The sequence below is a fragment of the Mollisia scopiformis genome (assembly GCF_001500285.1).
Source record: "Mollisia scopiformis unplaced genomic scaffold LY89scaffold_15, whole genome shotgun sequence".
Classification (NCBI taxonomy): Eukaryota; Fungi; Ascomycota; class Leotiomycetes; order Helotiales; family Mollisiaceae; genus Mollisia; species Mollisia scopiformis.
The window spans coordinates 301506-325392 of record NW_017263595.1 but is presented as its reverse complement, the minus strand read 5'-3'; the positions used below and the strand labels follow the sequence as shown (position 1 = coordinate 325392).

Genomic DNA, 23887 nt, shown 5'->3' with positions numbered 1-23887 from the left:
GGAATCTTTTCTTGGTCTATCGAGCTGGTCTCTGGAATCAAAACAACTTTGTACAAAGGAGAGAGTGAAGAAAGACAAACTTGAATTTCAAGCACAGAATGATCTTTAAATTGTAAGACTTGCACCTCTGGCAACAAACGCACCAATATAGACAATTTACCATCGCAGCCAACAAATTCACAAGTTATCCTTCAACCCCACCAACTCCAAGCTCTTCTTCCACAGCTTCCCCTCTTTAACCTCATCAAAAGCCCAAGTCGAAGTCCCATGCTCAAACGTCGTCGCCCCCTCTCTCGCAGGCCCTGAAATCTGACAATCATCCAAAAACTTCCCACCTTGTCCCTCTAACTCACTCGCTACCGCGGCCCAAACGCTCGTCGAGGCTCCCTGATCCGGGTTCTTAAACATCGCCAGCAGAATAGGCTCCTTCATCATCTCCGCAGCTTCCTCGCCGGGAAGATGTTGCGCGAGATTCGTCAACACTCCACCTGGCTGCACAGCCCAGGCATGCAGACCCTTGGTGCCGTAACGACGTTCGATCTCGTTGGCTGTCCAGAGATTGGCGGTCTTGGAGGCACCGTAGGCGACCCAGGAGTGATACTTGCCTTCCAGAGTCAAGTTGTCGAAGTCTGGCTCGCTGATGCGGTGTGAGATGGAACTCAGGAGGATGGCGCGAGAGTTGAATTCTGGTGTGCTTGAAGCTAACAGGGCCGATTTGAGAAGGTTAAAGAGGAGGAAATGAGCGAGGTGATTGGTGCCGAATTGAGTCTCAAACCCATCTTCGGTGCGGCCTTCGGGAGTGGCCATGACTCCCGCATTAGCGATGAAGATGTTGAGCTGAGGGGATTGGGACAGGAACTCTTTGGCACAAGCGCGGACGCTGGCGAGGGAGTTGAGGTCGAGTTCCAGGAGGTTGACTCTTGGTGAGGAGACGATGTCTGCTAGAGCTTCTTTGGCTTTGTTCAGGTTACGGGCTGTGAGGTAGAGAATGGCGCCAGTAGTGTGGAGAGCCTTGGCGGTTTCGACACCGATACCAGAGGAGCAACCCGTGATCAAAATCGTCTTACCCTGGAGTCTGGAGCCAAGGTTCTGATCTTTGAGGATTTGGAGGGCTGTGGGACGAGCATCACCTGGGCCTTTGGGGTTCTTGTGGATCTCGGCGTATCTGGAAGACATGATGATTGCTCTTGGTGTTTGAAATATTTTGAGGTAACTAGATGAGTAATGATTGATAGTTGAGGAAGCAGATAAAGCTGATGAGAAAATATGGTTGTTTGAGTGTATGAGTGAGGTTTGAAGATGTTGTTGCAGTTGATGATGGTGATGAGGAAAGATATTTAGAGAGGGAGCATCACCTATCTTATATATTTTGAAGAAATGCAAAGAGCTTGCGATCCACTTGAGCGCTCAATTTCCATTAAGGCCGTTACCATCGCATGGCAAGGGCTGTGACAACGATATCCATAGCGAAGACTTAGTCAACATGAGGTTATCTCGACTCCGTTGACACCTTTGACATCCGTTTTGGATCATCCTAGCGTCAGCGACTTGCATAAGCGAGCTCTTAGCATACGCTCCCCTGATTTTCGTGTCTGAGATGAAAAGACTGAGATGGGGTTGCTGGGTTGAGAATCTCCAAGGTGACGAAGCCTGCAGATAATATCCGAAGGACCGGATTTTAGAGACCATGGGCATCGTTCTAGAAACGTCTTAGCGCTGTAATCGACTTGCATAAGCGAGAGCCATGGACAAGTTCACTGGTCGGTTAGTCTTTTTGTGGTGCCAGGGGTTCTCGGTGTAAGCGACGTGCAGAATGACACGGCGATGGAAATTCAACGTCGACGCTTTTTAATGTCATACACTTGCAGATATCAGGGGATCATTCGGAAGACAAAAAAGCACACGAAAATAGCGACATCTGCGTCAACCTTCCCATCGGGCACCTCGAGCACTCTATCTCCGAAACCCCGCGCACTCTTGCAGCATGGTTGCGGGAATAGAGGCGGAAACCAGCAGCATGCATACCATCCCAATCATACTTGATAGGATGCCTCAGCAGCAAAAGGCCAAGACTCAGAATGACGACTGGACAGGGCAGTCTAACCAAGCGGAGCGGCGGAGGAGGCAGAATCGTTTGAATCAGAGAGCGTATAGTGAGAGCGATCTGATGTTCGGAGTGTCTCCCCGTACTGATCAAGGCATTGCAGGGAAACGCAAAGAAGCAGAGAGTCAGCAAGTACCTCCAATTGAACATGTTAAAGGGTGTGCCTGGCATGTGGCTCACAACGAGGTCAACTCCACCCCCGGAAAGGAGATCAGCAAGCTAAGGCAATATCCAGTCAACTACGACCCCCTGACAGGTCCATGGCAATCATTTAGCGCTGCCATTATGTCGGCCGAGCCTCAGATCTGGGCACTCGCTCAAGTAGCCCTTCATCTAAAGGACGACTACGAGAAGTCCGACAGGAGCATCAACCAGTTCCGAAAGTGGGTTGAGAGAGATCACCTGACCAGTTCTCCCACATCAGATCACGTTCTGACTTTGATTAAATTCAACGTCTTCCGAGCTTTAGTCCACAATGCTATTACTCTTAATCTTTCAGTTGAATCTACACTTGAAGATAATGCTTTATCGCCTTTTGCTTCAAAATCGAAATCCGAAAATCCTTTCATGCCTCTCTTGCCGGCGGTACTGCAACCAACACTCATCCAACGTCAAATTCCGCATCATCCCTGGCTTGACTTACTCCCAGTACCTAGGATGCGAGATAATATCATACTTGCAGGAGAGGATTATGACGGTTTCGACTTATGTAAGGATTTATGTGGACTCTTTAATTAGAAGTTGAGTACGGGACTTATTATCTGGGGTGAACTTTGGGAGCCTTCTGGCTGGGAATTTACACCTAATTTCGTGAGGAGATGGGGTTGGGTCTTGCAGGGGTGTACGGACTTGATGGTTTCGACGAATTATTGGAGGAGTAGGAGGGGCGAGAAACCGCTCAATTTTGATGGATTTGATGACAGAATTTTTGAGGTTTATTGACAAGCTTGACTCAAGACGCAGCAAGCTGTTTCCAATGAAGTATTCATTGCTATTTTTGAGCCCTTGTGGTCAACATGCCTTTTGAGTTCTGTTCGCAACATGTGAGGCGCAAAAATGAAATGGGAGCAAAGAAGTGGCAAAAAAGTCTCTACCAACTTCCGAATCAAAGGTGGTAGATCTCCTGTACCCCTTTGATCATGTGTTAGTTTCAGGTATCTATATTATTCCTGGCAAGTTAGCATATGATTAGGGGGGTACACTGTAGGGAAAGCCTCGGACAATTTTTTTAAGCCGTGGCCCCCACTTGTTCACGTATCTTCATGTCACCCAAGGAAGGGACTAGATGAATAAACATTGCTGAAATGCATTATCTCTAAACATTACTCTCATCCATCATCCATCCTTCTACCGTCCCAAATTTCCACTGCAGAAGAAAAGCCAACCTCACTCAAGCGCCTCACAACAAACCCCCCTCCAGTGCTTCAAACACCAGACACCAACCCCAATCCCAACACCAACAACGCCGAACATCTGCGCCCACTTCAATAACGCCTTCTTCACCACGCCTTCGAAAAACTCTTGCATCGCGCCCGCATCGTTCGCCCTCGGGAAGGGTTCATCAGGGACGGGACAATTGAGAATTTTGCAAAGAGGTCCCCATCCCTCCTTGACATTGAAGAAGAAGAGTCTCTCTGGTGGGACCACGCGCCGAACATAATCTTCGTGGATATCTAGGAGTTCTGGGGTACATTAAACAACTAGCCTTGAGCAATGGAAAGGAATTTCACTCACGAGGACCATCCATGTCTTCCTTAGGTCTTTGATAAGCAATTTCGATTCTGTTTAAAAAAAGAAATTAGTTGCACTTCTTCATCACCAGCCTGAACTCTGTTCTAACATACCTATCACCACACGAATCCCTCCACTTAGCAAAGTACCTCAACGTTGGCATTGGCCAGAGCATAGCATCCAACCACCAAAGATTAATGTTCTTCGTCAACGCCTGCGCACTCTTCCACCACGCTGCTCTTTCCCTCGTCGTGCAAATCACAATTGCGTTCGGATACAACTTCGTCAACTCCTCAGTGAAGAAAGTAGCTGGCGTGTCTGTAGTGGCTACGTATCCTGCTGTCAAGCTTCTGAGATTCTCGTTGATGACTTCTTGACTGGCGCCTGGTTGTTGGATTTTGATCCAGCTTTTGATGTATTCTGTGTCACGTGAGTTGAATGTAGAAGTAGAGAGGATGAGGAGAGGGATGGGTTGCCTTCTTCCCGCATGAGGACAGCGGTTCCGGAGTGGCAGACGGGACCTTGAAGGAGTCTTTCGAGGGCCATGGAGAAGCTGACAGTCCCCGTTCGTGAGAAGCCTGCGCCAATGACTTGGAGCTCTCGACTGAGGTCTGTTGGGATAGATGGTTGTTGACCCATTTTGTCTTCTTGATCGATTGCCAAGTATAGAAGAGTTTTCTTATCGATGTAGATTGCAAACGTCCAGGGCAACGTTCTTGGGGTGGGTAGGATGAGGAGTGGAAAGAGACGTCTGTTCCAGGACGAGACGCGAAAGAGAGACGGAGAAGAAGGCGAGAAAGTGAATTGAGAAGTGCGTTATATCAAAATGAATAAATACGATTCAGCCAGAAAGGAGAGGTGGGATTTGCTGTGCCTCACATAGTGCGGTACGACGAGTCGATATGCGCCACCGTAAGCAGCAAGCAATCACAAACCTGGATGGACTGTGGAACAGAACGTATGAACGCTCGCCTGCATCCATTGTTCGATCGATATCTCCAGATGACTAGATCTAGGAAGATTAATTGTTTTTTTTCTTGGATCGTTTGGAGAGATCGACAAAGGAGATAAGTAAATGCCAAAGACAAATCCCCTCTAATTCTACCCCTGAAAGAAAACTCGCCAAGCTTATTTAGACCCCGCCGCCGCTGAAAACTCCTTCCAACATCTCAAACAATTCATAAGAATGAATGAAAGCAGACTAAAAACCCAACGGAGACATGCCACAACTCGGCGAAAAGGTTTCGACATCGGACCCCGTGGTATCAAGTACTGCAGAACCCCTTTTTGACGAGCGACAGCCGATTAGAAGAACGGACCCAGTGCCAACGCCATCTATCTCAGGGCCCATCACTCTATCCTCCCTCAATATTCATGTTAAACTGCCGTCGCACACTCATTCGCACTCGTAATTCGACTGAGTATGGCTTCCTACCCTAGGATTCGCTGGAGACAGGATCCTCATACCGCTCGAGCTCTCCAGCAGAAATCCGCCTCGTCCCCGCCCCCCTTGAATCTGGCCTCCTCGAACCTTCCTCTCATATCTCTTCTGCTTCTCTCGTCTCCCTTGCTCTAAATCATACTCGCTCGCTCTCTTCCGTTCAGCCTCCCTCCTCGCAGTATCCCTTGCTCTTTTCTCTGCATCTTTCCTATCATAATCCCTACTCCAGTCCAAGAATTCCTTCGCTTCACCCCGCAACTCGACTCGTTCCGGCCAGCGGATGCCGTGCTCGTCAACCATCAAGTTTCGGTTCGGTGCGGGGTGGTGTAGTTCATGTCGAATTCCATCGACAGTGACAACTACTGGAGAGATGGGCAGCTCTTCAACCTCCGCGTCCTGAGATGGGAATAAGAATTGTGGGTAATACGCGCCATATCTCCTATCTTTTGGCGGAACTTTAGGAGGTCTCGAGGGTGAACGCCCAGATGTACTGCGACTGTATTCCGAGCTCTGAGGATAGACTATTCCTCTTGTCCGCATCCGATGCCGACGGGTGATACAAGAGCAGTGTCCAGCCTCACTGTCTCCAGCGAGGTGAATTTGTGAGTCGCATTTCTCTTTGTTGCGGTGCTTGGTGATGAGAGTGCGGAAATAGGTGCGTTGTCTTTGTCGGACGAAGATGACTATGATGACGGCGAAGAATAGGAAAACTATGCCGATGACGGTGAGGATGAGGCCTACTTCGGTGTTGATGTCCATTTTTGGGAGTGGAGGCGGGGTAGAGGTGGGCGATGAACTTGTATGTCTTGAGGAAGGTGTTTGTGTAAAAGATAACGGAGAAGAACTTGACGTAGGTGTAATTGAAGGGGCGCCGAGAATGCTCGCAGAGAAGAGAGAGGGAAAGAGCGTGGGCGTGTAACTGATGGTCGAGATGGCGGGGGCAATCGAGGTGCGTGTAGTCGTTGTGGTCGCAAAGTACACATTGATCGAGTCTGAAAGAGGTACACTTGTCGACGCCAGTGCTGGCCTACTAGACAGAGCGTTGGGAGAGTTGGTGAATGAGCTAGAGAGAAGTGAGGTGAAGTGTTTTGATGGCGTTACAGTTTGTGAGATAGTTGCTGTTTCTTGCCCATTTCCTTGCAAATTGCTGCTTGTTGCTTGAATAAGAAGCCCATTGACTGAAGTGCTTAGTGAAGGAGACAGAGTTGTCGTATTTGAACCTGTTGGCGGAGGTCCAGGATCAACCAGATTGAAGTATCCGAGACTAAATTTCTGTCAGCCTCAAGACTAGACGTGCAGGTGAAGACAAAGAACCTTTCACAGCGAGAAATAATCCAATTTACAATAGCTGCTCAGTGAATAGTTAACTGGTCGTTATTCTTCATTATCTTCCATCGTCTGAGAGCCTTACCATCCTGGCTCGCACCCACCATAACTCCACAGCCCTCGTCACAAATATACAAATCATGAAAGATAACATCACCATTCTCATTAGCAAGGATATTGCAGATCTTGTGAAAATCGTTATCATAAGACAATATTGAATCTCGGAACACATCTCGACAGTTCAGCAGACAACTGCTTTGATCCGGATGCGCAGATGCAGCTTTTGTGACTTCCGGTCTTGGGATAGACAACGCTGTCGAAGTCGACTGGAGCAGAGACGGAGATGCTGCTAGGGAGGAGTTGGCAAGAGCTCGTTCGTGAGGGACATGAGTTGGACTTTTCCGTGACCGATGTTCCCAATCATTCGAATCCAGATCATGGAGATTGCTCATTCTTCATCATCCTCCCACTACCAAAGAGAAACATCTCGAGGATTTAGAATCAGGAACCGATACAATAACTCTTGTTGCATGGGGATTGCCATCAAACATCAAAATACGACCGAATCCCAGCAGCCACCCGCATCTCGAACCTCCATCCCCGTTTGTGCACCAATGCCATGCTCACAACACTTCAGCAGCACGATCCCGGCACTTATTCTCGAATCCGCACCAAGACTTCGTGTTAGCAACACGACGTTATTGATTCCTGCTGCATCTACCCGCCAATATGCCTTAGTCTAGGTCTGAGGGTGCGAGGAACAATGCAAATGTTTGTGTGACGGGTCGTCGAAAATAGCCTCCGAGAAGTGTTACACGAAGATGGAGGGGAGGTGGCTGATACGGAGTTGGCTGGGCCAATTGATTGGAGCTTGGTGTTTGCGCAAATCCAATATCTCGTGGCACAAAGTCAAGAACCTGATGGAAATATGTACTTTTGATCTTTGAATATATACAAAGGAAGGAGAGTGCGGTCACGATATATACAATCCTTTACTCAGCCAGCTCCGGGAATTTTGTCATCAATCCCTGCTCGCACGCAATAACCCCCCAAACAACCCCAAATCACTTTTCAAACTTACAAGCACTGACTATAATACGCATTACTATACGTGCAAGTCGTCCCAGCTACACAGCTGGTTCCTCCCGTCCATCCGGTTCCCCCACACTGTCCCCATTTCGCAACACCTCCTCCTGAACTGCTCGTCGTAGTCGCTTTCGCGCTAGTGCTAGTCACCGTACTCGTAGCCAACGTCGTCGCCGATGAAGTAACGGTCGAAGCAGTCGCAGTCGCAGTTCCCCCGAGCGCAGTCACAACAGAATAATACGCAGGATGAAGCGTAAAGTCCGAATACCAAAGACAAGCATCACCCTGTCCCGAAAACGTCGAAGGGATCCACGAATATTTGTCCGTGAAGTCCCACACTGTGACGCCTACACAATTCTTCGTTTCCACGCACGCCATAACTGTATTGACATAATCTGTTCCCTGTTGTGTCAATCCTGCCGTGGTGGGTGGCAGACTCGAAAATCTGATGTCTAGTTCTGTGTATGCAACTTCGACTCCGAGAGCCGTGAAGGATTCGAGATTCGAGATTTGGGATGCTAGGGATGGTGTTTCGCCGACAATGAAATGGCCTTGTAGACCAACGCCATCGATCCTGATACCGCGGGCTTTGAGTGAAGAGACGAGGTTTTGCGCTGCTGTTGCTTTGGCCCCAGCATATTCGATGTTGTAGTCATTGTAGTAAAATTTTACTGTGTCGTCATATAAGGCAGCTGTTTCGAAGGCGATTGGGATATATTCGGGTCCAATCTGAGACTGTTAGATATTGAGATGAGTAGGGCTGGGAGACGAACCGTGGTATAGAAGACGTCTACACGATATGTGCCATCATCGTTGAATGCTTCGTTTACGACGTCCCAGGCATAGCATTGCCCTTTGTAGTGCGTCACTTCGTTTGCGATGTGATTTTTCATGGCGGCAATGAGAGTTGCATTGGTCCAGGTGCCAGAGGTAACTAGAATGTTCAGACTTTAATTTTATGAGAGACGGAAAGTGAAGCTTACTCCAGCTCGGAAGCTCATTGTACCACACAAGATTGTGACCTGGAATTATTAGTCTGTCGTTCTAGATCCGTTCTAGCCCTTGAACAGATAATACTGATATTTTGCTGACGCATCTAAACAATTGAAATAGAGGAATGGTTCTCACATCTCAACAATTGCCCATTGCCTTCAGCAAAACTGGTGATCACATCTCCCTGAGTCCAACTGAAAGTGTTCTGTGTAGGCTCCGTATAGACCCATTTCTGCGTGTTACCGAGAGTAATTTGTCCAAATTGGCTGATATTTGACAAGATAGAGACATAGGTAGTATCAGAAAGCTCGCTATTGTCGGTTGCTGAACCGAAGTACTTCAGTCCTTTTGCCTTGGCAAGTGCATTGAGCTGACCAAGGGCAACAGGGAAGAGAGCAACAATAGGAAGTAGGGCTGAGGCGTACATGTCTGCCAAGAGAGATTCGAAGATTTGGTTAAAGAGATAAATAAGGGAGACATCATTGCTTTTATCCTTATTGCTACCGCAGAACCTCCTTTGCTAGTTACTGCGGTACCTCTGTACAGTTAGTCCCAAGACGAAACTTTCGAATGAACCTCCCTGGTCATCCACGTCTTTGGCGGAGAAATAGTAAACCCTAATCCCAAATCAAATTTGCCTGTAGGGGATAAAATTTGGGTAAACAAGATGGACTGATGAACGGAATATGGTAGGAGCGGATTTAATCTCGAACAGGTACCTCAGAGGCCTGTCGGAGAGAGACGACCGATTTGTTTCGGGTTGAGTGCCGATGCATATTCTCGTTTATCTGGGGTAGTGTGGGGAGTGACTATCCACCAAGGGGAATCCACGAATCAAATGCAGATGCAGTTTAACCATAAATGGAAAACAATCGGCCCGCACCGCCTGATTACCTGCCCATGAAAGTGCTCACGTGGAGATTTTGCTGATCCGAGTGAGCAATTGAATGCGAGGGGTGAACCTTTGGTTTTTGGGGACGTCCTTCAATTGGAGTGCGTTGCCTCGGTTTGATAGCCGACTGGGTAGAAAATAGCAGACCATTCCTTGACAAAGAGCATCTTGATGCCGGCCCGCCGGTCCAAAGGGACAGCTGCTAGTGACAAGAGTCTGGAGAACTGGATTCAATTAGGAGTGAAAGAAGAGGACTAACGACCCCGCAATTTCAGCCCCCAAAACAGCCCATAACCCATCCCGTGAATCTTCTAATATTTAGTGACTTTAAGGCAATTCAGTTAAGGACTTGAGGATTGAGTCGATTGCCACGCGAGATATTGGAAGGTCCACGGGACCGTGCTCTCGAGAACCTTGAGCACGCCGTCGATGTACTTGTATTTGTCTCCTCCTCGGAGCATCTCCTAGCTTCAGATCTTCAGGCGGTAGTATTGCACAGTGCTTACTCCAAAGCCATCCCACCTTGTTTTGAGAATCATCTTGGTTTACCGCAAGCCAAAGTTCGCCCTTCTCACCAATAACATCAAAGACCTATTTGAGATCAGCAAGTCTCATCTTGAGCATTACAATTCTTTCTTACGTCGCCCGCATTGTACGACAGCCATGTATAGCCAGCTTCGACTTTCTCCAGGTCGAGATGAAAATCAAACAAGCTCGCCACAACATAAAGGACAAGGTAGTCTTCAGTCTCTCCTTGTGTCGCCTCGTTGGCACTCGTAGTAGCTACCGTCTCGGACTGGTGCAGTAACTCAGAGGTCTCGGACATCTTGTCGGGAGCTTGCTCGTGCTCGTCGGAATGCTCAAGCATAGGATTTCGCTCCAGAAGATCCGGAAGTTGGGGTAGATGGCTACCAACGACACTGTTCGGCTCTTTTCTGTAAGAGGCCGGTGATTCAAGATCAAAATCAGGACTCGGCTCATTTTCAGACCAGTACATTTCGCTATTCACCAGATCCTCCCTTTGTATTGGCAGCGCCCAAACAGAAATATTTGAGATTTCTGAAAGGCTAAGTCCAGAGAGTACGGACCATGTCTGTGTCAACTGAGCCGAGCTAGACATGGAGAAAGGACGAGCTCGGGCTCTCCGACCTCGCGATTTTTGATACACCCACGAGCTGTTCAATTCTTCTTCGAAGGCACGAATGACAGGATGCCGGAGATTCGGCTGGGCGACTGGCAGAGGATCATTTGAGGTACCGTCCAAGCCCGTAGTTGTGTCTGCGAGAGAAACGGTATCGTGATTTTCAGAGCTGTATATCGAGCCCACGATTGACTTCTGCATGATGGACATCCTTTTCGATAGATCGTGGTTACCCTCTAGCACCCTCACAACCAGGACTTTAAGTTCGGTAGCGGATATCTCGGCACTTTGGACGGATTGACTTGAGTTTGAAGTCAGCCAGATAAGACCTAGAGAGACATACGTGAGGACATTACCATGTCATTATGGTCAACACCAGATTGAGAGAAATCTTGGATGATTCAAGCTCCCCTCTGTACTTGCGCACTTCTGACATCCTCGAATTCCATCTGATGCTATCGATCAGTTTTAGTTTGTCATCTACCTTGAGCCCTTTGATGCATCCTTCCAAGTTCGACATAGTTAAGACACATGATGTTAAAATAGCCACGATGTCGCCAACAAAGAGCATTGACGCACGTTCGGGATCGATGTTGCCTTGCTTTAGAAGTAGTATCTGTAATTGTTGAAGCACTGAGCGTATGATGTCAACCGTATTCTTTACCGCAACAATTTCATGGCTTCCTTTGTTCCTGGCCGATACGATTCTCGAGGTGGTCGACGAGAGGAAGGCGGCGGTCTTGATCAATCCCCCAACGGCACCGATCACAGTCAAAGGATCCATACTGGAAATTACTGGAATTAGTACAGGTGTTTGAGCATCAAGTACAGGTGGAGGAGAAATGCTTCTTCCTAAGGAGTTTGATTGTTTCGGGCACTTTTCCTTCCGCTGCACACTCGGGCGTAAGTGCTGCCTGTAATCGTGTATGATCGCGATTGGGATAGTCACGGAACAGTACGAAGACGCTGAGGCTGAGGAACTTTCTCCAATCAGATAGAGCAGACAACCGCCACGAAGCCGCACTAGAAAGAGGAGCAAGACTAGAGGATGAGATGGAAGTTCGCCGACCAGCAAAAGCAAAAAAAACATTATCAATCGAGATTCCGCTCAGAGCACGTCCAGGCCAAGCTGCAGCATGACTGAGCCGCCTTGAGCTCCATACTTTGAGCAGTGTCTGATACCTGACAGTTGGACTATTGGTCGAGCATTGATCGAGACTCGTGATCGTGCATATACAATTGACACCCGTATTGTAAGCGGAAATAAAGCGCGTTCGGAAAGGGAGGTTCGAGATGTGTAGATTCTCAGAGGAGTGTTGAGACGGTAATCTCAAAAGTTGGCAATATTATTGCCTAGAGATTCAGGCACCAACTTCTTTTTCCTCTTACTCTCAATAGTGTTTGACTTTCTTCTCTTCTACTAAGAAATAGGAATGGAGTATTGAGAGCAAAACTTATCGAAAGTAAATGTAGAGGTACAGGTTTTGGGGACAAGAGCTAGAGCCGTCATGTCCAGTGTAGGGTGTCGTGAGTGAAGTCCAAATCAGTGTCTTAGAGACATGCATTGGAGTTGCTTATCATCTCCCGATTTCTGTAATGAATTATTCATCGTCAATGTCTTTGAAAGTCTTTTCGTGAACAGGTCCCATAGAATCAGCGCAGCCTCGCCTCGTGCAGTTGCCGAGTCGACCCCCGCCAGTGACGAATGCTTATCCGGTCTTTACTCAGCGCCCCATAATCAATTATTCTCCCAAGGCTGCGGATTGCAATGCATAAGTCTTCATGAAATCTTGCAAAGAACATTCTTTTTCTTTCTTCTCTCTTTCCTATAAGATACCCAGACCTTCCTGATGAGGGTGTTTCTCCTGTTATTTTCTATCACTGTCGCATTCTTCGCCATTACATTCAGAGACACACTCCTCACTACCATCGAATCATTGACCACCGACTTCTTTGACACCAACACAACGTCTTTTAAAGGTCTTCCTCTTTTCCCACTTCGTTCTATATACAGAGCACCGAAAGCTGCAAACATGACGGTCGCACGAACTATCCGCAAGGCATTTCTTGCAGTCGAGTAAGCTGAGGGAGCGAGTCCGCAGATCTATCGGCACGCCACAACTGAAGAACTTCTCTCCATTCCTCATGCTCGACCACTTTACGATCAAACCAGGAGCAGGCTTCCCGGATCAGTACGTCAAATTCTGCCCTTGTCTCATATTCAATCTGGGAGCCGAGATCTTCGGGATCATCCTCGAGAGCTGTTCATCAAAGGAAATGTGTCACAGCTTCTCGGATGTGCTTCTCGGCTCTAGGAACTCTATCAAATTTACATACTGATTTGTCTATAGTCCACATCGCGGGCAGGAGACGATCACATACTTGCTGGAAGGCGCAGTGGACCACGAAGACTTTGCTGGGAATGCGGGCACAATTAAGGCTGGAGACCTGCAATTCATGACTGCAGGCCGGGGCATAATGCATGCAGAAATGCCACGACAAAACCCTGACGATAGCGCCAACGTGGGAATGCAACTTTGGGTTGATCTGCCAGAGAAGTTAAAGAAGTGCGAGCCACGGTACCGAGATCTTCGAGCAAAGGAGATTCCAAGTGTGGACGTAGATGATGGAAAGGTGCATATCAAGGTTATCTCAGGGCAAAGCCATGGAGTCGACAGCGTCAAGGAACTTGCGTATACACCAGTTTGGATTATGGACATCGAGATCAAGCCGGGAGGCAAGGTTGTACAAAATCTGCCTGAAGGATGGAATGCTTTTGCGTATACTCTTAGTGGAAGCACGGCATTTGGTGTTGGCAAGGACAAGACGATCGTTGGACAATACCACAATGTTGTTTTTGAGCAGAAGGGGGATGAAGTTGTAGCAGAAGTTGAGGAGGAGGCTAAGGAGAATGAACATTTCAGTAAGTTTCATCTTTTCTTCATGTTGAACTGCTTTCCAAGCATTATTTCCCTGCCCGATGTTTCTCGCTTCTCCAATCCAGAGCAGATAGCTTGGGCTCTGTCTCGGCTAAAGAGGAAGAGTCCAAAATATCTTCAGCAAAAAAAAAATCGAGTCACCTTAGTCGGGTGACTCTTTTATTTTTTGTTCGTCCCGGATGCCAAAAAATGCAAAACAAAATGCGTTCGCCGGGAATCGAACCCGGGGCCCATCGAAGTTGAAGATGTCTTATGGCAACTGTTTTCATGTTAGCTATTGTTATTTGAAGGTTTTTGATTGGACATACCGATGGATTTTACCACTAAACCACAAACGCGGATTCCCGATTGGGGCAGAAAGTGCTCGGAATGCGTGCTGATTGACAACGAACTTCTTATCAGCTCCTATACCCAAGCGATCATATCGCCCAATCAAGTGCTAACGCTCAATCAAGCGCTTTGTCACGTGGCCCCACTTTTCCTCTATTGGCCGAGCCACTTCTCGGTTACTTGTAAACTACAATATGGGAATTGGGAATGTGGTTTCTGAAGCATTTCATTCACTTTAACTCTTGTGAGTTTTCATTATTTTAAACATCATGTTACTGCAAGCTCTAACTAAGCTTACATAAGTTCGGTTGCGATTTTAGTCCCTATTGCAAGTATAAAGAGATGGCAGCTCCCATCGTTTACTTGGATTCTTGCTTCACTGCTTTTCTCTCTTCAGCCTTGCCTGACTCGATAGAACCACATTGCGTCTTTGCGCAGAATTCGATGCCCACCATATCAATTGCTTAGCATATCCCAGCATGGCAGCTATGCCAATACCGCTGGCCGCAAGCACAACAGTATCATATCGCTGAAGTCGATGATCTTGGCCATAGGGACCATCTAGGATGAGATGGCTCAAGGAATTCTCTTTCGTCAATCTTGCTGTCATGCCATCTCGTGGTTCGATGAGAAAGGTCAGCTGTCTAGCCCTCGTAGGTACGGCATCAGGACCCACTGCAGCAAATGCATCTTCCCACCACATTAGGGCGAATGGATGAGACTGAACCCTATGTCGAAGTTGAAGATCATTAGTACCAAGGTAAAGATACTGACCAGGCTTAACTGTCATCGGCCGTTTTAGGTTGACTTGAAGTTTCAGCGCTCCTACCTTCCGATAGACGCTATTTCCCAGAGTGCGTGGGGAGTGATGGTATTTTGTGATCAAAACTTGTTGATGGGTTATCCTTTTGCCTAAATTGTGATAAAGAAGCTGCCCTAAACGAATAATTGAGCTCAAAAACCATAAAGAAATTGCAATCAGGGGATAGAGGATGTGCCTCGCAGTGCCAGGAAGCAAGTGCCAAAATAGAGACGCAATTATTGCAAAGGAGAGCAGCAGGTGTAGCTTCAAGAACAACTCGTACTTGAATCTTCGAACAGGAGAAAGTGACAGCAGGGCGATACTTGCGAATGCAACGATGAGCTGGAGCATAACAATCAGTGGTCAATTCTTTGCCGTCTGCGCCAAGAGAACTCACAACAACACGGGATCCAAACTCTGGTGCGGTGCCTCCCGCCAATCGCAAGCGCCGCTGATGGGCCTGCCGCGTGCGAGCTCGACGAGTCACGAAGAGGCTTAGACAAACCAACATGAATGGCTCAAGAGTTAAAGGTCTGCTTTTCCTTCATTCCAGATCTCACAATTAACACATTCGCGACTACCACTTTCGCGTCGCAATTTCAATTTCTCCTGCTCCAACTTCTCGGCGACATGCCTAAAATCTTGGACGCCAAAGCTCGGGGTCAACTCAAGTTGACGAGAGAAAGCCTGATGCGCAAATATAACCGCATCTTCACCAGATATGGCGAACCAGTCACTCTCTTCATTTCGGAGGCATCGGAGATTTACATCTATCAATCTCACCCAGAATTCCCCCCAACAATCCTGTGAGTATGCCGTGCCCATGGACGCAGGAAATTGTTCTAATCTGAGCAGCGCGGCATAACCTTACTATCCACACCCGAAACCTACCTCACAACACCAACGCCGATTCGTGCCATCTCCACCACCAACGCCCAGCCGCCGACTTATCTTGTCAACCAACAAATATTTGCTCGGGCGGGGTTTCAGATTGAGGGCGAGGGTAACAGTGAGAACACATCGCCACACGAGTAAGAGATTCTGTCAAGCAACGAAGCCACACCAGTCAGCAGTCCTATGGTCTCGCCTCGGATGGTCGTGAAGAACTCCAAAAAGATGAAAATGAAGCGCAACAGTCTCTCTGCAAAGTCATCGCCAAAATCTAGGAATAACTCTGTGAAGAAGAAGAAAAAGGAAGACAGTCGAGTTACGTTCCGAGCACTTTCAATTGGGATCTCATGATTAGAAGGCCTACTCCTTGATACTTTATCTATGTTTTTTTATTTTTTTTTATTTTTCTGGGTTGCTACTTGTCTTCAATAGTGAGATAGATATATGATTATGAAGTAATATGTTTCAATCCAATTTGTTATTTCCAAGTTCATATGTTCATTGTTTCCGCACCTGCAAATATGCTCTACTTAGCCATTTCGAGGGACTAGACCTGAAAGTTTCAGCATACACTGACTTGACTAAAGCAAGAGTCCTGCTTTGGCTTAGACTCCCGTTTGCAATGTATGCAGTGATGTATTCTAATCTGATAGTTCTAGCTTCCATATTCTCAACGATCATCCCAACCCATCCCTTACGTTGTTCTAAATACTCGGCAATGTTTGTCGTTGATTTCATTGATACTTTCATTCCGTTATGTTCGATGAAGTGCACCACTTGACGAGTCTGATTTTGAAAGACGTCGTCTTTTAGGGGCTCTAGATAAGACCGGTGTCTTTGGGAAGTCTTTAAACTAGCCTCAATACGGTCTTCATTGGACCTGGTCCAAATCATTGCCGATGCAAATGGCTTCGGCGCTTCCTTTTGTGCTAATGCTGAGAAGATTCTTTTTTCTGGCACGAGGAATGTCCGACGGCCTCGATGTCCCGTAATGTGAGGTTTGCTGGGAGTCCCTTGCTTCATCTGCGGTCGTAGGTACGATCTCCTGCTTTTCTGCACCCGCATATGAGGCTTGACTGTGTTCTTGAGATATGATCGACGATGGCGAGATTCTTGCGGATGTACGATTAGTGGCGATGATACGGATTTTGCCCCGCAAAGTGAAGAGCCGGCACTCTGGAATCCGACGACAGTACTTTATCGGAGAATCTGTCAGATTGATCATTCTGTTCCGAGGACGCAGCAGTTGACTCCGAATGCCATTCTGCGCTCTCTCTTGCACCTTTCATCTCTTCCATGTTCATCCCATCATCAGAATCGGTTTGGCTATACAGTATCAAGGGATCCGCGGCTTGTGTCATGAGCTCAACCCTGTCTGCGGGTTCTGATCCAGCTTCAACATAATTATCAATCTGATGGTTTATGTCCTCGGCCACTGGCTCAACATGCACTGCGGTTTGCCCAAGCTGAGACGCTAGATCCTGCAAGGCAGGAGACACAAAGGCCGTACCCTGTAAAGGACTACTCGCTCCCTCGGGCCATGTTGTTTGCGTTTGTACAGTCATTGTTGTCTCCGGCGACGCTGCTTCTCGAGGGGGGCCGAAAACGTGTCGTGAGACATCATTTGCCTCTTGTACAGTATTCATAAATTGATGGTCGAGCTCGACTTCTACAGTCCTCGCCGGAACCAGTACTTGCTGCTGAGGCTCGATTGGCCAACTGTACTCATCATTGACATGATCCTGTCTGCTGGTTGCTATGATTGGATTTGCTCGATGCACATTCCTTGAAGTTTGCAAGTGGTTTACCATGTTACGTGGCTCTGATATCTACAGCAATGAGAGATGGGCTGGCGTGGCAGCTTGAAAGTTTACCGATGTGTATCCAAAGAATGCCTGCAGACGGTCTTGGTGGACAAAAATTGTTGATGGATTGGCCTCAAGCTCAAGTTGAAGAGAACCAAGATGGCCAAGAAAAGTTTTCCGCGGACATGCCTGTGCGATCTTTCGAACGGGCGACCCCACCTTCGTTTAATGCTCTCATACCCCGGTGTGATTGGCACCGCGATCTCTGGAGTGGTGTTCTTGAGAGCATTTTCAAGCGCGTCCAGATTTTTCAAGATCACTGCGTTTTGGAAGCCTAGTAGCTGAGCTCGTTTGAGGAATTGGTATCGGATAGTAGCGTTGGGGATACCTCGCACAATCACTTCACCCTTCTCCTTGAGTGGGCCGTCATAACTTAACTGTGGAAAATTTCTGAAGGCAGACAAGAACACTTGGACATACGCCATGTGCTGTATGCCATCCTCCGAAGATAGTGGCACGTATCGAAAGTTCCCCTCTTGAACCTCTACGATAGCTCGTCTTGTACTTCTCCATATAGATTGCATAGCTTGATATAGCGAGCCAGGTATCTTGTTATCGAAGATCTCTCTCTTGATTATTTTGGCTGCCGTTTCTAAGAACTTCAGATTCTCATGAAAAGACTTTATCGTAGGAATTATCCCTGGGAGTTGGAGAATTGTTTGCTTGATTCTATCACGACGCATGACGTTTGTAACTTTTGAAAAAATCGTAAAATTATCCATTTCATGGGTGATGTGGACACGGTCCGACAAGCTGACAGAAGGGGCACGCATCTGAAGGCTCCGTACCGTGTCTATATCTACAGCCCGACATATCAAGGGGTCTTCTTGTGTTATTTCTGTCCATACCGTGAGAATGTGTCTCAACAGAGGAGCTCCTCATGACATCGTGTAGCAAGATGTTTTCGAACATTGCCTAATTCGAGACCACTCCAGAGGCCAGGGAACTGCAACAGTTGATCGAAAGTGGATTTATATGGCTGTGAGTGACTTAGCAGCTGCTTCAAGTGTGCTCTCTTCCCATTCCCCAATCTCAACTCCCAATCCTCAACAAGGTCTTGGTTATTCTGCGTCTCATGGTATCTTATTTTACGATAAATTTCGCCGTCGGAGAATTTGGTCTGGTGTGACTCTGGTGTGAGAAACTTTCCCCCTCCTTCAAAGCGAAGCCTGCAGCTAGACAATCTAATCTGTTAATACATGTTCAGTGCAATGACGACAAGGAATCCTGCTTACTTGATGAGTCAAAGAAGAAAAGCTTGACCGTCCACCATCTTTGTTCTGCACTGAAAACTTTCTTTGCTGCTTCAATTCGATGTTTTCCATGCAAGCAATGCAGTTCGCCATTCTGCATGTTTATAAATGGACGATATGACCTATCTTGTATTGTTCGATGCAGATTCTCACGAGTCAGCTGACTATCTCTGATGATGGTCTCGAATTCAGAAGAGCTGAGAAAAGCTGGTATATAATTCTGTTCGTTGTTGCGATCGCACCCATGACTGATACGTCTGAAGACATTTGCCAAATGTTCGGTGATCTGTGAGTCTACCTCTCTCCCCTCTGGAAAGGAAAGTGCAGAGAGTTCAACCTTCACAATCCCAACAAGGCAATCTGCAGCCGAAGGATCGAATTCTTCCAGTTGAATCATTACTGAGTGGAAGGTCTCACGATTTCACCCGAGTATGATTTATCTTGAGCTTGGAACATGGCAGGAGTGTACCATTACCTTGCGCCAAAACTTAAAAGCTGTTTGAAAGTAGGATACCAAGTGTACCATTATCGTATCCCAAGGCAGGTTTCGTGTTTTATGGTTCAAGCAATAGCTGGAGTAATGGTATCTCGGGGCTTTTGCCCATATCTCAGAAGTAAATTTGAACATAAGGTAATAGTATTCTGGATTCGTGTTCCTAGGTCTCAATCCCGAATCTCGCTCAAAAAGTAATAGTATACTAAGATTCATGGTTGCCCAGTTTCTAGAATTCAAATGCATTTTCGCTCAAAGGTAATGTTATCAATACAAAGATTAATGGTTGCCCAGTTTCTAAATTTGACATTCTCCAGGTAATGGTATTCTGATTGTCCCAGTTTCTAGATTTCAAATTGCGTTGGACAGTATGTGCTAGGGTGCGACGCACTTCATGGCTGACTCATAGCGTTTGGGTCATGATATTTATTTTACAGTTATTTTTCAAAACACGTCTACGCATCGTCTTTCGCAACTTCGCAACAAATGTTTGGAATATGGCAAGATCAGTATGGCTCGATCTTCGAAGTCGAAAAGAGAATACAGTTCTGCAAGAGCATCACGAAGCATTCAAGCTTATCCGACAAGAGCTCACTTCTCCTGACTCTCAAACACCACAAATGATTTCATTGATAGGAGGTAAGGTCAAGACCAGTCTTATGCAAGACATTTTCGCTATCAAGTGTATACCTGGTCACAATAAGATACATCTTCGCCTAGCTCCTCCCCATGACAAAACAAGGTCGCCTATTCTATTGGCAGATTGCGAACTCCACAGAGCTTCTCACATAGGAAAAGACCTTCGAATTCGAGTTCCTGGTTACGAGGATCAACATATACTTCAATGGCATAATGTCCCCGAGGAGTTGGACGCGAGTACGCTGGCAAAGATTCTCTACACACAAGTTGTCATACCTTTCAGTACCATAGTATGTCTGTTCGCAGATGACTTTGGGGGCACCAAAGGCGTCGCGCAAATTCTTGCTTACTGGCTCCTAACAGAGTGGCAAAAAGGGGGCAAGGGAAAGCGCTTCATGACCTTGCCTCCAGGGACATATCCAAGAGTAATCATATTGCAAAGGTGGCAAGATGCTGGCGCAACCTATGATGAGAAGTTGGCTACTGTTGCTTTTCTGCGCGAAGTTCATCAAGAGGTCAATACTAAGCGCTCCGGACAAATAGCACTTAGGCCGCTTGATGCTGCTGGAATAGAGGATTTGGTGAAAGAGAACTTTGGAGACATATGTTTATTGGCCCTCCCGAACTCAGCTGCGGAAGTGATAAGTCTCCATCCTTACTTGGAAAAGCTACATCGCAGGATCCTCCACGAGTCTGAGAATGTTCAAATCCTTCGAAGAGCTGCCAAAATTTCGTTCACAGCTACACATCTTGAAGCTTTCTTCAGCCTGGCTTGCAAACACTTTGCAAATACCATTGAGGAGTCATTCTGTTTTGTTAAAGCTTCAAGAATATTCAATCCTCCCTCAGTTAATCTTGCAACTCATGTGTCTGCATTACTCAAACTTAACGAGACTGAGCTCCATATCAAATTCGCTGCACCGGTGATAGCATCGGCGATCTGTTTGGACAGTTTGACGCCTCAAATGCACCGTAAGTTGTCACTCATTCAAGGTTCAATAGCTGATGTCCATGCAGAATTTGATGCACAATTAGTCTTTGACAGACACTACGCAGACGCTTTGCAGAAATTCAATACAACTATTTATATCGGCCACAGATAATGTTCGAGCTACAGACCAAGATCGAAAGGTCCTTTTGTCAACAGTATGATACGATCAATGAAGCATTGGAGGACCACATTACGGCCCACAAAAACTTGCTCCAATCATTTGCGAAATTATGGAAACGGATTTTTAGCAATTCAACATGTCTGGCTTGCCTTGCGAGAGAACCAGAGAATTTGCTAACATGCAAACACTCCTTTTGTAACACATGCATTTCTATTTATAGCTGGACAGATTTGGATGACCCGTGGACATTCATGCTCGAAGAATGTCCTTTATGTATGACCAAAAATCATGTTCTAATGCCACTCAAGCCCTCAACAGCAGGTACCAGGTGTTTGTTGATTGAAGGAAATGGGAGTCGAGATATTGAATTTCTCAAAGACATAGAGGACAAGATCAATCTGCCGATGCACATTCGAGAGCACTTTGATGTCGTCAATGGTGCTGGAATGGGTGAGTGATCAGATCAATGTTAAATAGATGCTTTGCTAATAATACAGGTTCTTTGCTTGTTCTTGATTTGTTCTGCAATGAATCATCATCATTAGATGAATGTGCAAAGCATTTAGCCCAAATGGAGCTATTATACCCTGCTATTCCAACATCAAGATTTTCTCAAAGCACAGCAATCGAGAATTCAATCAAGAGTAATACTTTGGTTACTATGTTTAAAACATCTAGAGCATCACTACCACAGATCAAAGAATCTTTTCTTGCCCCACAAGCAATAAATTCCGTCCTGAAACAAGTATTTTCTTCTCACAGGGCTCTTTTTGGTTGTCATAGTGGGGGAAGAAAGATAAGTGTTGCAGTGGTAAACGAAAAGGATTCATCGATAAGCACGTTTTCGAATTACAACGGTATCTTGCTGCCGAAGAATACAGCATTCTCAATAATGGAAAAATCCGAAGGTAGTTTGTGGAACGTGTAAGTGCTCCCATATTCCTTTTAGATCAATTATTAATATGTGCAGTGCAAGAATAGCCATTAGTCAGAAGCCAATTCGTGGCTACCATAGCAAAGAGACAGGAAAACCTACTGAGCTAACAAGCTTTATCACCGATGAACAGGATCACATTTGGTCTGAAAAGGGAAAGTCGCCTGACTTATTGTGGTGCCTTGGCTCTGAAATTTCGCCATATGAGAACGCTCCTCACAAGGAAGCTTGGATACTGGACTTTAGATTTCGAAATAGTCAAAGCCTCATTGACAGGATTGCTGACACCTTATTAGCATCCCTATTTTATCTCGAGCTGGTTGGCATGCCTCAAATTGACGAGGTTGGATACTTTTGTCGTGCTCAAGTACGCTGCAGACTCCCTCCTGCTTCGAGTGCTTACCCGGCCCTGGTCAAAAAACTCTTGCGTTGTGATGCTTCTTTCCACTACAATTCTCTGGAAATTCCCTGCGTTAATCGACTATTGTACAATGAGTCAATAAGAGGTATAGCATTCTCGAGATATATTGAATTTTCTGTACTCAGCTTTCAAGATAAGATTGATGTGGCGGTGGAAGGAATTTCTACAGAAAGAACAAGCATCAGCAATTGCCCTTATCGGCTCCGATCTTTAATCGAGGATCAGGGTTTGAATTGCACTTTTGGCCACAAAGATCACAAGAGGAGGTATTTTGGATCATTAGGCTATAGGTCAAGACGCAAATTGTATATTTGAACGCGGGAGATGCTTTGCTTTTCGTAAAAAATTCAATAATGTTCTAGATCAAGAGGCACTGTGTACTCAATGAAGAGTCAAAGATCTGGAAATTTAGCTTGAATTTATGATTTTGCTGCTACCTATATTAGTGGGAGATGTTCAAGTGAAGTGAAGCACTCGTAATAAGCAGAACTCCAAAGATCTGAGTACTTGATGTAGAAACATTAAGTATAACGTCCCTCCCTGCGTGCCGAGAAACCCTACGTGCCGAGAAAAATGAGAGATACTTTGAATTTAAGTATTCTCAACTCCACACTAACTTATGACTCCATGAAAAAAAAGGATTAGAAGTATTATATAGCTATTTATTAGCAATTTGAGACCATCGGAAGAAATTTTTATATTCGCATTGTCGCCTTTTCGTCTGATCTATAAGAAGCCTCCATTTAGGCTTTAGTACGAGACCTCTACCACAGCTTTACTAGCGAGCTCTTGTTATCCCTTGCATATTTTAAAAGTTTTTCCTAAGCTTTCAGATCTATACTTTTTCATCCAAGACCTCTATAAGCTTTGTGACTGCAGTGGTGCGCAAACAGTTGCAGGGCCGCCATGCGGTTTGGTACTTCTGATCGATAGAACTAACCATTCTCGTCTAGCAGGAATTGACCCCGCATTTCCTGCTAAGCTTTGGTACAGTAACTTACGAAGTAGAAAATTAACTTACATAACTATGTCAGCTCGTTCTAGAAGATTCTAGAAGCGACTGATAATTATCAAATTACTATAAAGTCTTCAATTCCCCTAGGACCCTCTATGAAATAGAGATAAAAGAAGAAAAAAATTATATTAAAAGCTTCCTATACTATTTATTAAGAAACACCGTCCCACTTTTCATATTAGTAGGTGTAGCCCTTATTGAATCTGAAGAAATGATAATCTCCCTGACGAATGCCCTAAAGCCACAATCCTGCCCCATACAGCTTCACAAGTAGGTCAATAATTAGTAGGTAGCCAGAGATATCTAGCAGTACCTTCTACTAGCCATTCGCCAGATACATGTAAAGTTGGAATGTACTTGCCGTCGGGAGAGAAGGCCACTGACCTGACGTCGCTGAAATGGCCCTCGAGCGTCTGTTGTAAGGCTCCTGTCGTAGCGTCCCAGAGCCGCACTGTCTTATCGTCTGACCCCGAGACGAC

General features: G+C 46.2%; 10 protein-coding genes and 1 non-coding gene across 11 annotated transcripts; 3 read left to right on the top strand and 8 right to left on the bottom strand.

Annotated features, from left to right (window-relative positions):
* Window positions 1-24: 24 nt before the first annotated feature.
* On the bottom strand, window positions 25-1640 carry LY89DRAFT_686023 (NAD(P)-binding protein). The gene has a single exon (XM_018215189.1). It carries the CDS (start codon window positions 1174-1176, stop codon window positions 178-180), a length of 999 nt encoding a protein of 332 aa, XP_018069588.1. The 5' UTR covers window positions 1177-1640; the 3' UTR covers window positions 25-177.
* A 344-nt stretch (window positions 1641-1984) lies between these two features.
* On the top strand, window positions 1985-2842 carry LY89DRAFT_735363 (uncharacterized protein; the record flags this gene model as incomplete). Its single annotated transcript, XM_018220003.1, has 1 exon — window positions 1985-2842. One exon carries the CDS (start codon window positions 1985-1987, stop codon window positions 2840-2842), a length of 858 nt encoding a protein of 285 aa, XP_018069587.1.
* Window positions 2843-3429: 587 nt separating this feature from the next.
* LY89DRAFT_783419 (uncharacterized protein) lies at window positions 3430-4653 on the bottom strand. The gene is made up of 4 exons (XM_018222683.1): window positions 4312-4653; window positions 3949-4255; window positions 3839-3885; window positions 3430-3786 (listed from the first exon to the last, which is right to left on the bottom strand). Exons 1-4 carry the CDS (start codon window positions 4472-4474, stop codon window positions 3491-3493), a joined length of 813 nt encoding a protein of 270 aa, XP_018069586.1. The 5' UTR covers window positions 4475-4653; the 3' UTR covers window positions 3430-3490.
* A 415-nt stretch (window positions 4654-5068) lies between these two features.
* On the bottom strand, window positions 5069-7366 carry LY89DRAFT_106818 (uncharacterized protein). Its single transcript, XM_018205045.1, has 3 exons — window positions 6688-7366; window positions 6591-6624; window positions 5069-6540 (listed from the first exon to the last, which is right to left on the bottom strand). Exons 1-3 carry the CDS (start codon window positions 7052-7054, stop codon window positions 5232-5234), a joined length of 1710 nt encoding a protein of 569 aa, XP_018069585.1. The 5' UTR covers window positions 7055-7366; the 3' UTR covers window positions 5069-5231.
* Window positions 7367-7679: 313 nt separating this feature from the next.
* Window positions 7680-9108, bottom strand: LY89DRAFT_588206 (uncharacterized protein; the record flags this gene model as incomplete). The annotated part of the gene is made up of 4 exons (XM_018209470.1): window positions 7680-8417; window positions 8462-8622; window positions 8672-8710; window positions 8817-9108. 4 exons carry the CDS (start codon window positions 9106-9108, stop codon window positions 7680-7682), a joined length of 1230 nt encoding a protein of 409 aa, XP_018069584.1.
* A 709-nt stretch (window positions 9109-9817) lies between these two features.
* LY89DRAFT_783417 (uncharacterized protein) lies at window positions 9818-11989 on the bottom strand. Its single transcript, XM_018222682.1, has 3 exons — window positions 11071-11989; window positions 10214-11015; window positions 9818-10164 (listed from the first exon to the last, which is right to left on the bottom strand). The coding sequence occupies exons 1-3, from the start codon at window positions 11802-11804 to the stop codon at window positions 9901-9903; spliced, it is 1800 nt and encodes a 599-aa protein (XP_018069583.1). The 5' UTR covers window positions 11805-11989; the 3' UTR covers window positions 9818-9900.
* A 486-nt stretch (window positions 11990-12475) lies between these two features.
* Window positions 12476-14330, top strand: LY89DRAFT_686017 (RmlC-like cupin). The gene is made up of 4 exons (XM_018215188.1): window positions 12476-12906; window positions 13066-13637; window positions 14109-14227; window positions 14287-14330. Exons 1-3 carry the CDS (start codon window positions 12860-12862, stop codon window positions 14201-14203), a joined length of 714 nt encoding a protein of 237 aa, XP_018069582.1. The 5' UTR covers window positions 12476-12859; the 3' UTR covers window positions 14204-14227; window positions 14287-14330.
* On the bottom strand, window positions 13856-13991 carry LY89DRAFT_t42. Its single transcript has one exon. It is a non-coding gene; the product is annotated as a tRNA-His (tRNA).
* LY89DRAFT_106800 (uncharacterized protein) lies at window positions 14056-15321 on the bottom strand. The gene is made up of 2 exons (XM_018205044.1): window positions 14284-15321; window positions 14056-14227 (listed from the first exon to the last, which is right to left on the bottom strand). Exon 1 carries the CDS (start codon window positions 15134-15136, stop codon window positions 14360-14362), a length of 777 nt encoding a protein of 258 aa, XP_018069581.1. The 5' UTR covers window positions 15137-15321; the 3' UTR covers window positions 14056-14227; window positions 14284-14359.
* An 885-nt stretch (window positions 15322-16206) lies between these two features.
* Window positions 16207-18453, bottom strand: LY89DRAFT_750550 (uncharacterized protein; the record flags this gene model as incomplete). The annotated part of the gene is made up of 5 exons (XM_018221203.1): window positions 16207-16229; window positions 16375-16729; window positions 16873-17461; window positions 17722-18340; window positions 18390-18453. 5 exons carry the CDS (start codon window positions 18451-18453, stop codon window positions 16207-16209), a joined length of 1650 nt encoding a protein of 549 aa, XP_018069580.1.
* A 1331-nt stretch (window positions 18454-19784) lies between these two features.
* On the top strand, window positions 19785-21029 carry LY89DRAFT_735357 (uncharacterized protein; the record flags this gene model as incomplete). The annotated part of the gene is made up of 2 exons (XM_018220002.1): window positions 19785-20898; window positions 20944-21029. 2 exons carry the CDS (start codon window positions 19785-19787, stop codon window positions 21027-21029), a joined length of 1200 nt encoding a protein of 399 aa, XP_018069579.1.
* Window positions 21030-23887: the final 2858 nt, after the last annotated feature.

What these genes read in the sequence shown, in the direction of transcription:
- LY89DRAFT_686023 (XM_018215189.1), bottom strand. Translation starts at nt 1,176, where the DNA reads ATGTCTTCCAGATACGCCGAGATCCACAAGAACCCCAAAGGCCCAGGT.
- LY89DRAFT_783419 (XM_018222683.1), bottom strand. Translation starts at nt 4,474, where the DNA reads ATGGGTCAACAACCATCTATCCCAACAGACCTCAGTCGAGAGCTCCAA. An exon ending in TGTCCTCATGCGGGAAGAAG is followed by an intron (nt 4,256 to 4,311) that starts GCAACCCATCCC and finishes CACGTGACACAG; the next exon opens with AATACATCAAAAGCTGGATC. An exon ending in GGAAGACATGGATGGTCCTC is followed by an intron (nt 3,787 to 3,838) that starts GTGAGTGAAATT and finishes AATGTACCCCAG; the next exon opens with AACTCCTAGATATCCACGAA.
- LY89DRAFT_106818 (XM_018205045.1), bottom strand. Translation starts at nt 7,054, where the DNA reads ATGAGCAATCTCCATGATCTGGATTCGAATGATTGGGAACATCGGTCA. An exon ending in GGTGGGTGCGAGCCAGGATG is followed by an intron (nt 6,625 to 6,687) that starts GTAAGGCTCTCA and finishes TTCACTGAGCAG; the next exon opens with CTATTGTAAATTGGATTATT. An exon ending in ATTATTTCTCGCTGTGAAAG is followed by an intron (nt 6,541 to 6,590) that starts GTTCTTTGTCTT and finishes ACAGAAATTTAG; the next exon opens with TCTCGGATACTTCAATCTGG.
- LY89DRAFT_783417 (XM_018222682.1), bottom strand. Translation starts at nt 11,804, where the DNA reads ATGTTTTTTTTGCTTTTGCTGGTCGGCGAACTTCCATCTCATCCTCTA. An exon ending in GTGTTGACCATAATGACATG is followed by an intron (nt 11,016 to 11,070) that starts GTAATGTCCTCA and finishes TTCAAACTCAAG; the next exon opens with TCAATCCGTCCAAAGTGCCG. An exon ending in TGTCGTACAATGCGGGCGAC is followed by an intron (nt 10,165 to 10,213) that starts GTAAGAAAGAAT and finishes GATCTCAAATAG; the next exon opens with GTCTTTGATGTTATTGGTGA.
- LY89DRAFT_686017 (XM_018215188.1), top strand. Translation starts at nt 12,860, where the DNA reads ATGCTCGACCACTTTACGATCAAACCAGGAGCAGGCTTCCCGGATCA. An exon ending in GGAGCAGGCTTCCCGGATCA is followed by an intron (nt 12,907 to 13,065) that starts GTACGTCAAATT and finishes ATTTGTCTATAG; the next exon opens with TCCACATCGCGGGCAGGAGA. An exon ending in TAAGGAGAATGAACATTTCA is followed by an intron (nt 13,638 to 14,108) that starts GTAAGTTTCATC and finishes CGCTCAATCAAG; the next exon opens with CGCTTTGTCACGTGGCCCCA.
- LY89DRAFT_106800 (XM_018205044.1), bottom strand. Translation starts at nt 15,136, where the DNA reads ATGCTCCAGCTCATCGTTGCATTCGCAAGTATCGCCCTGCTGTCACTT.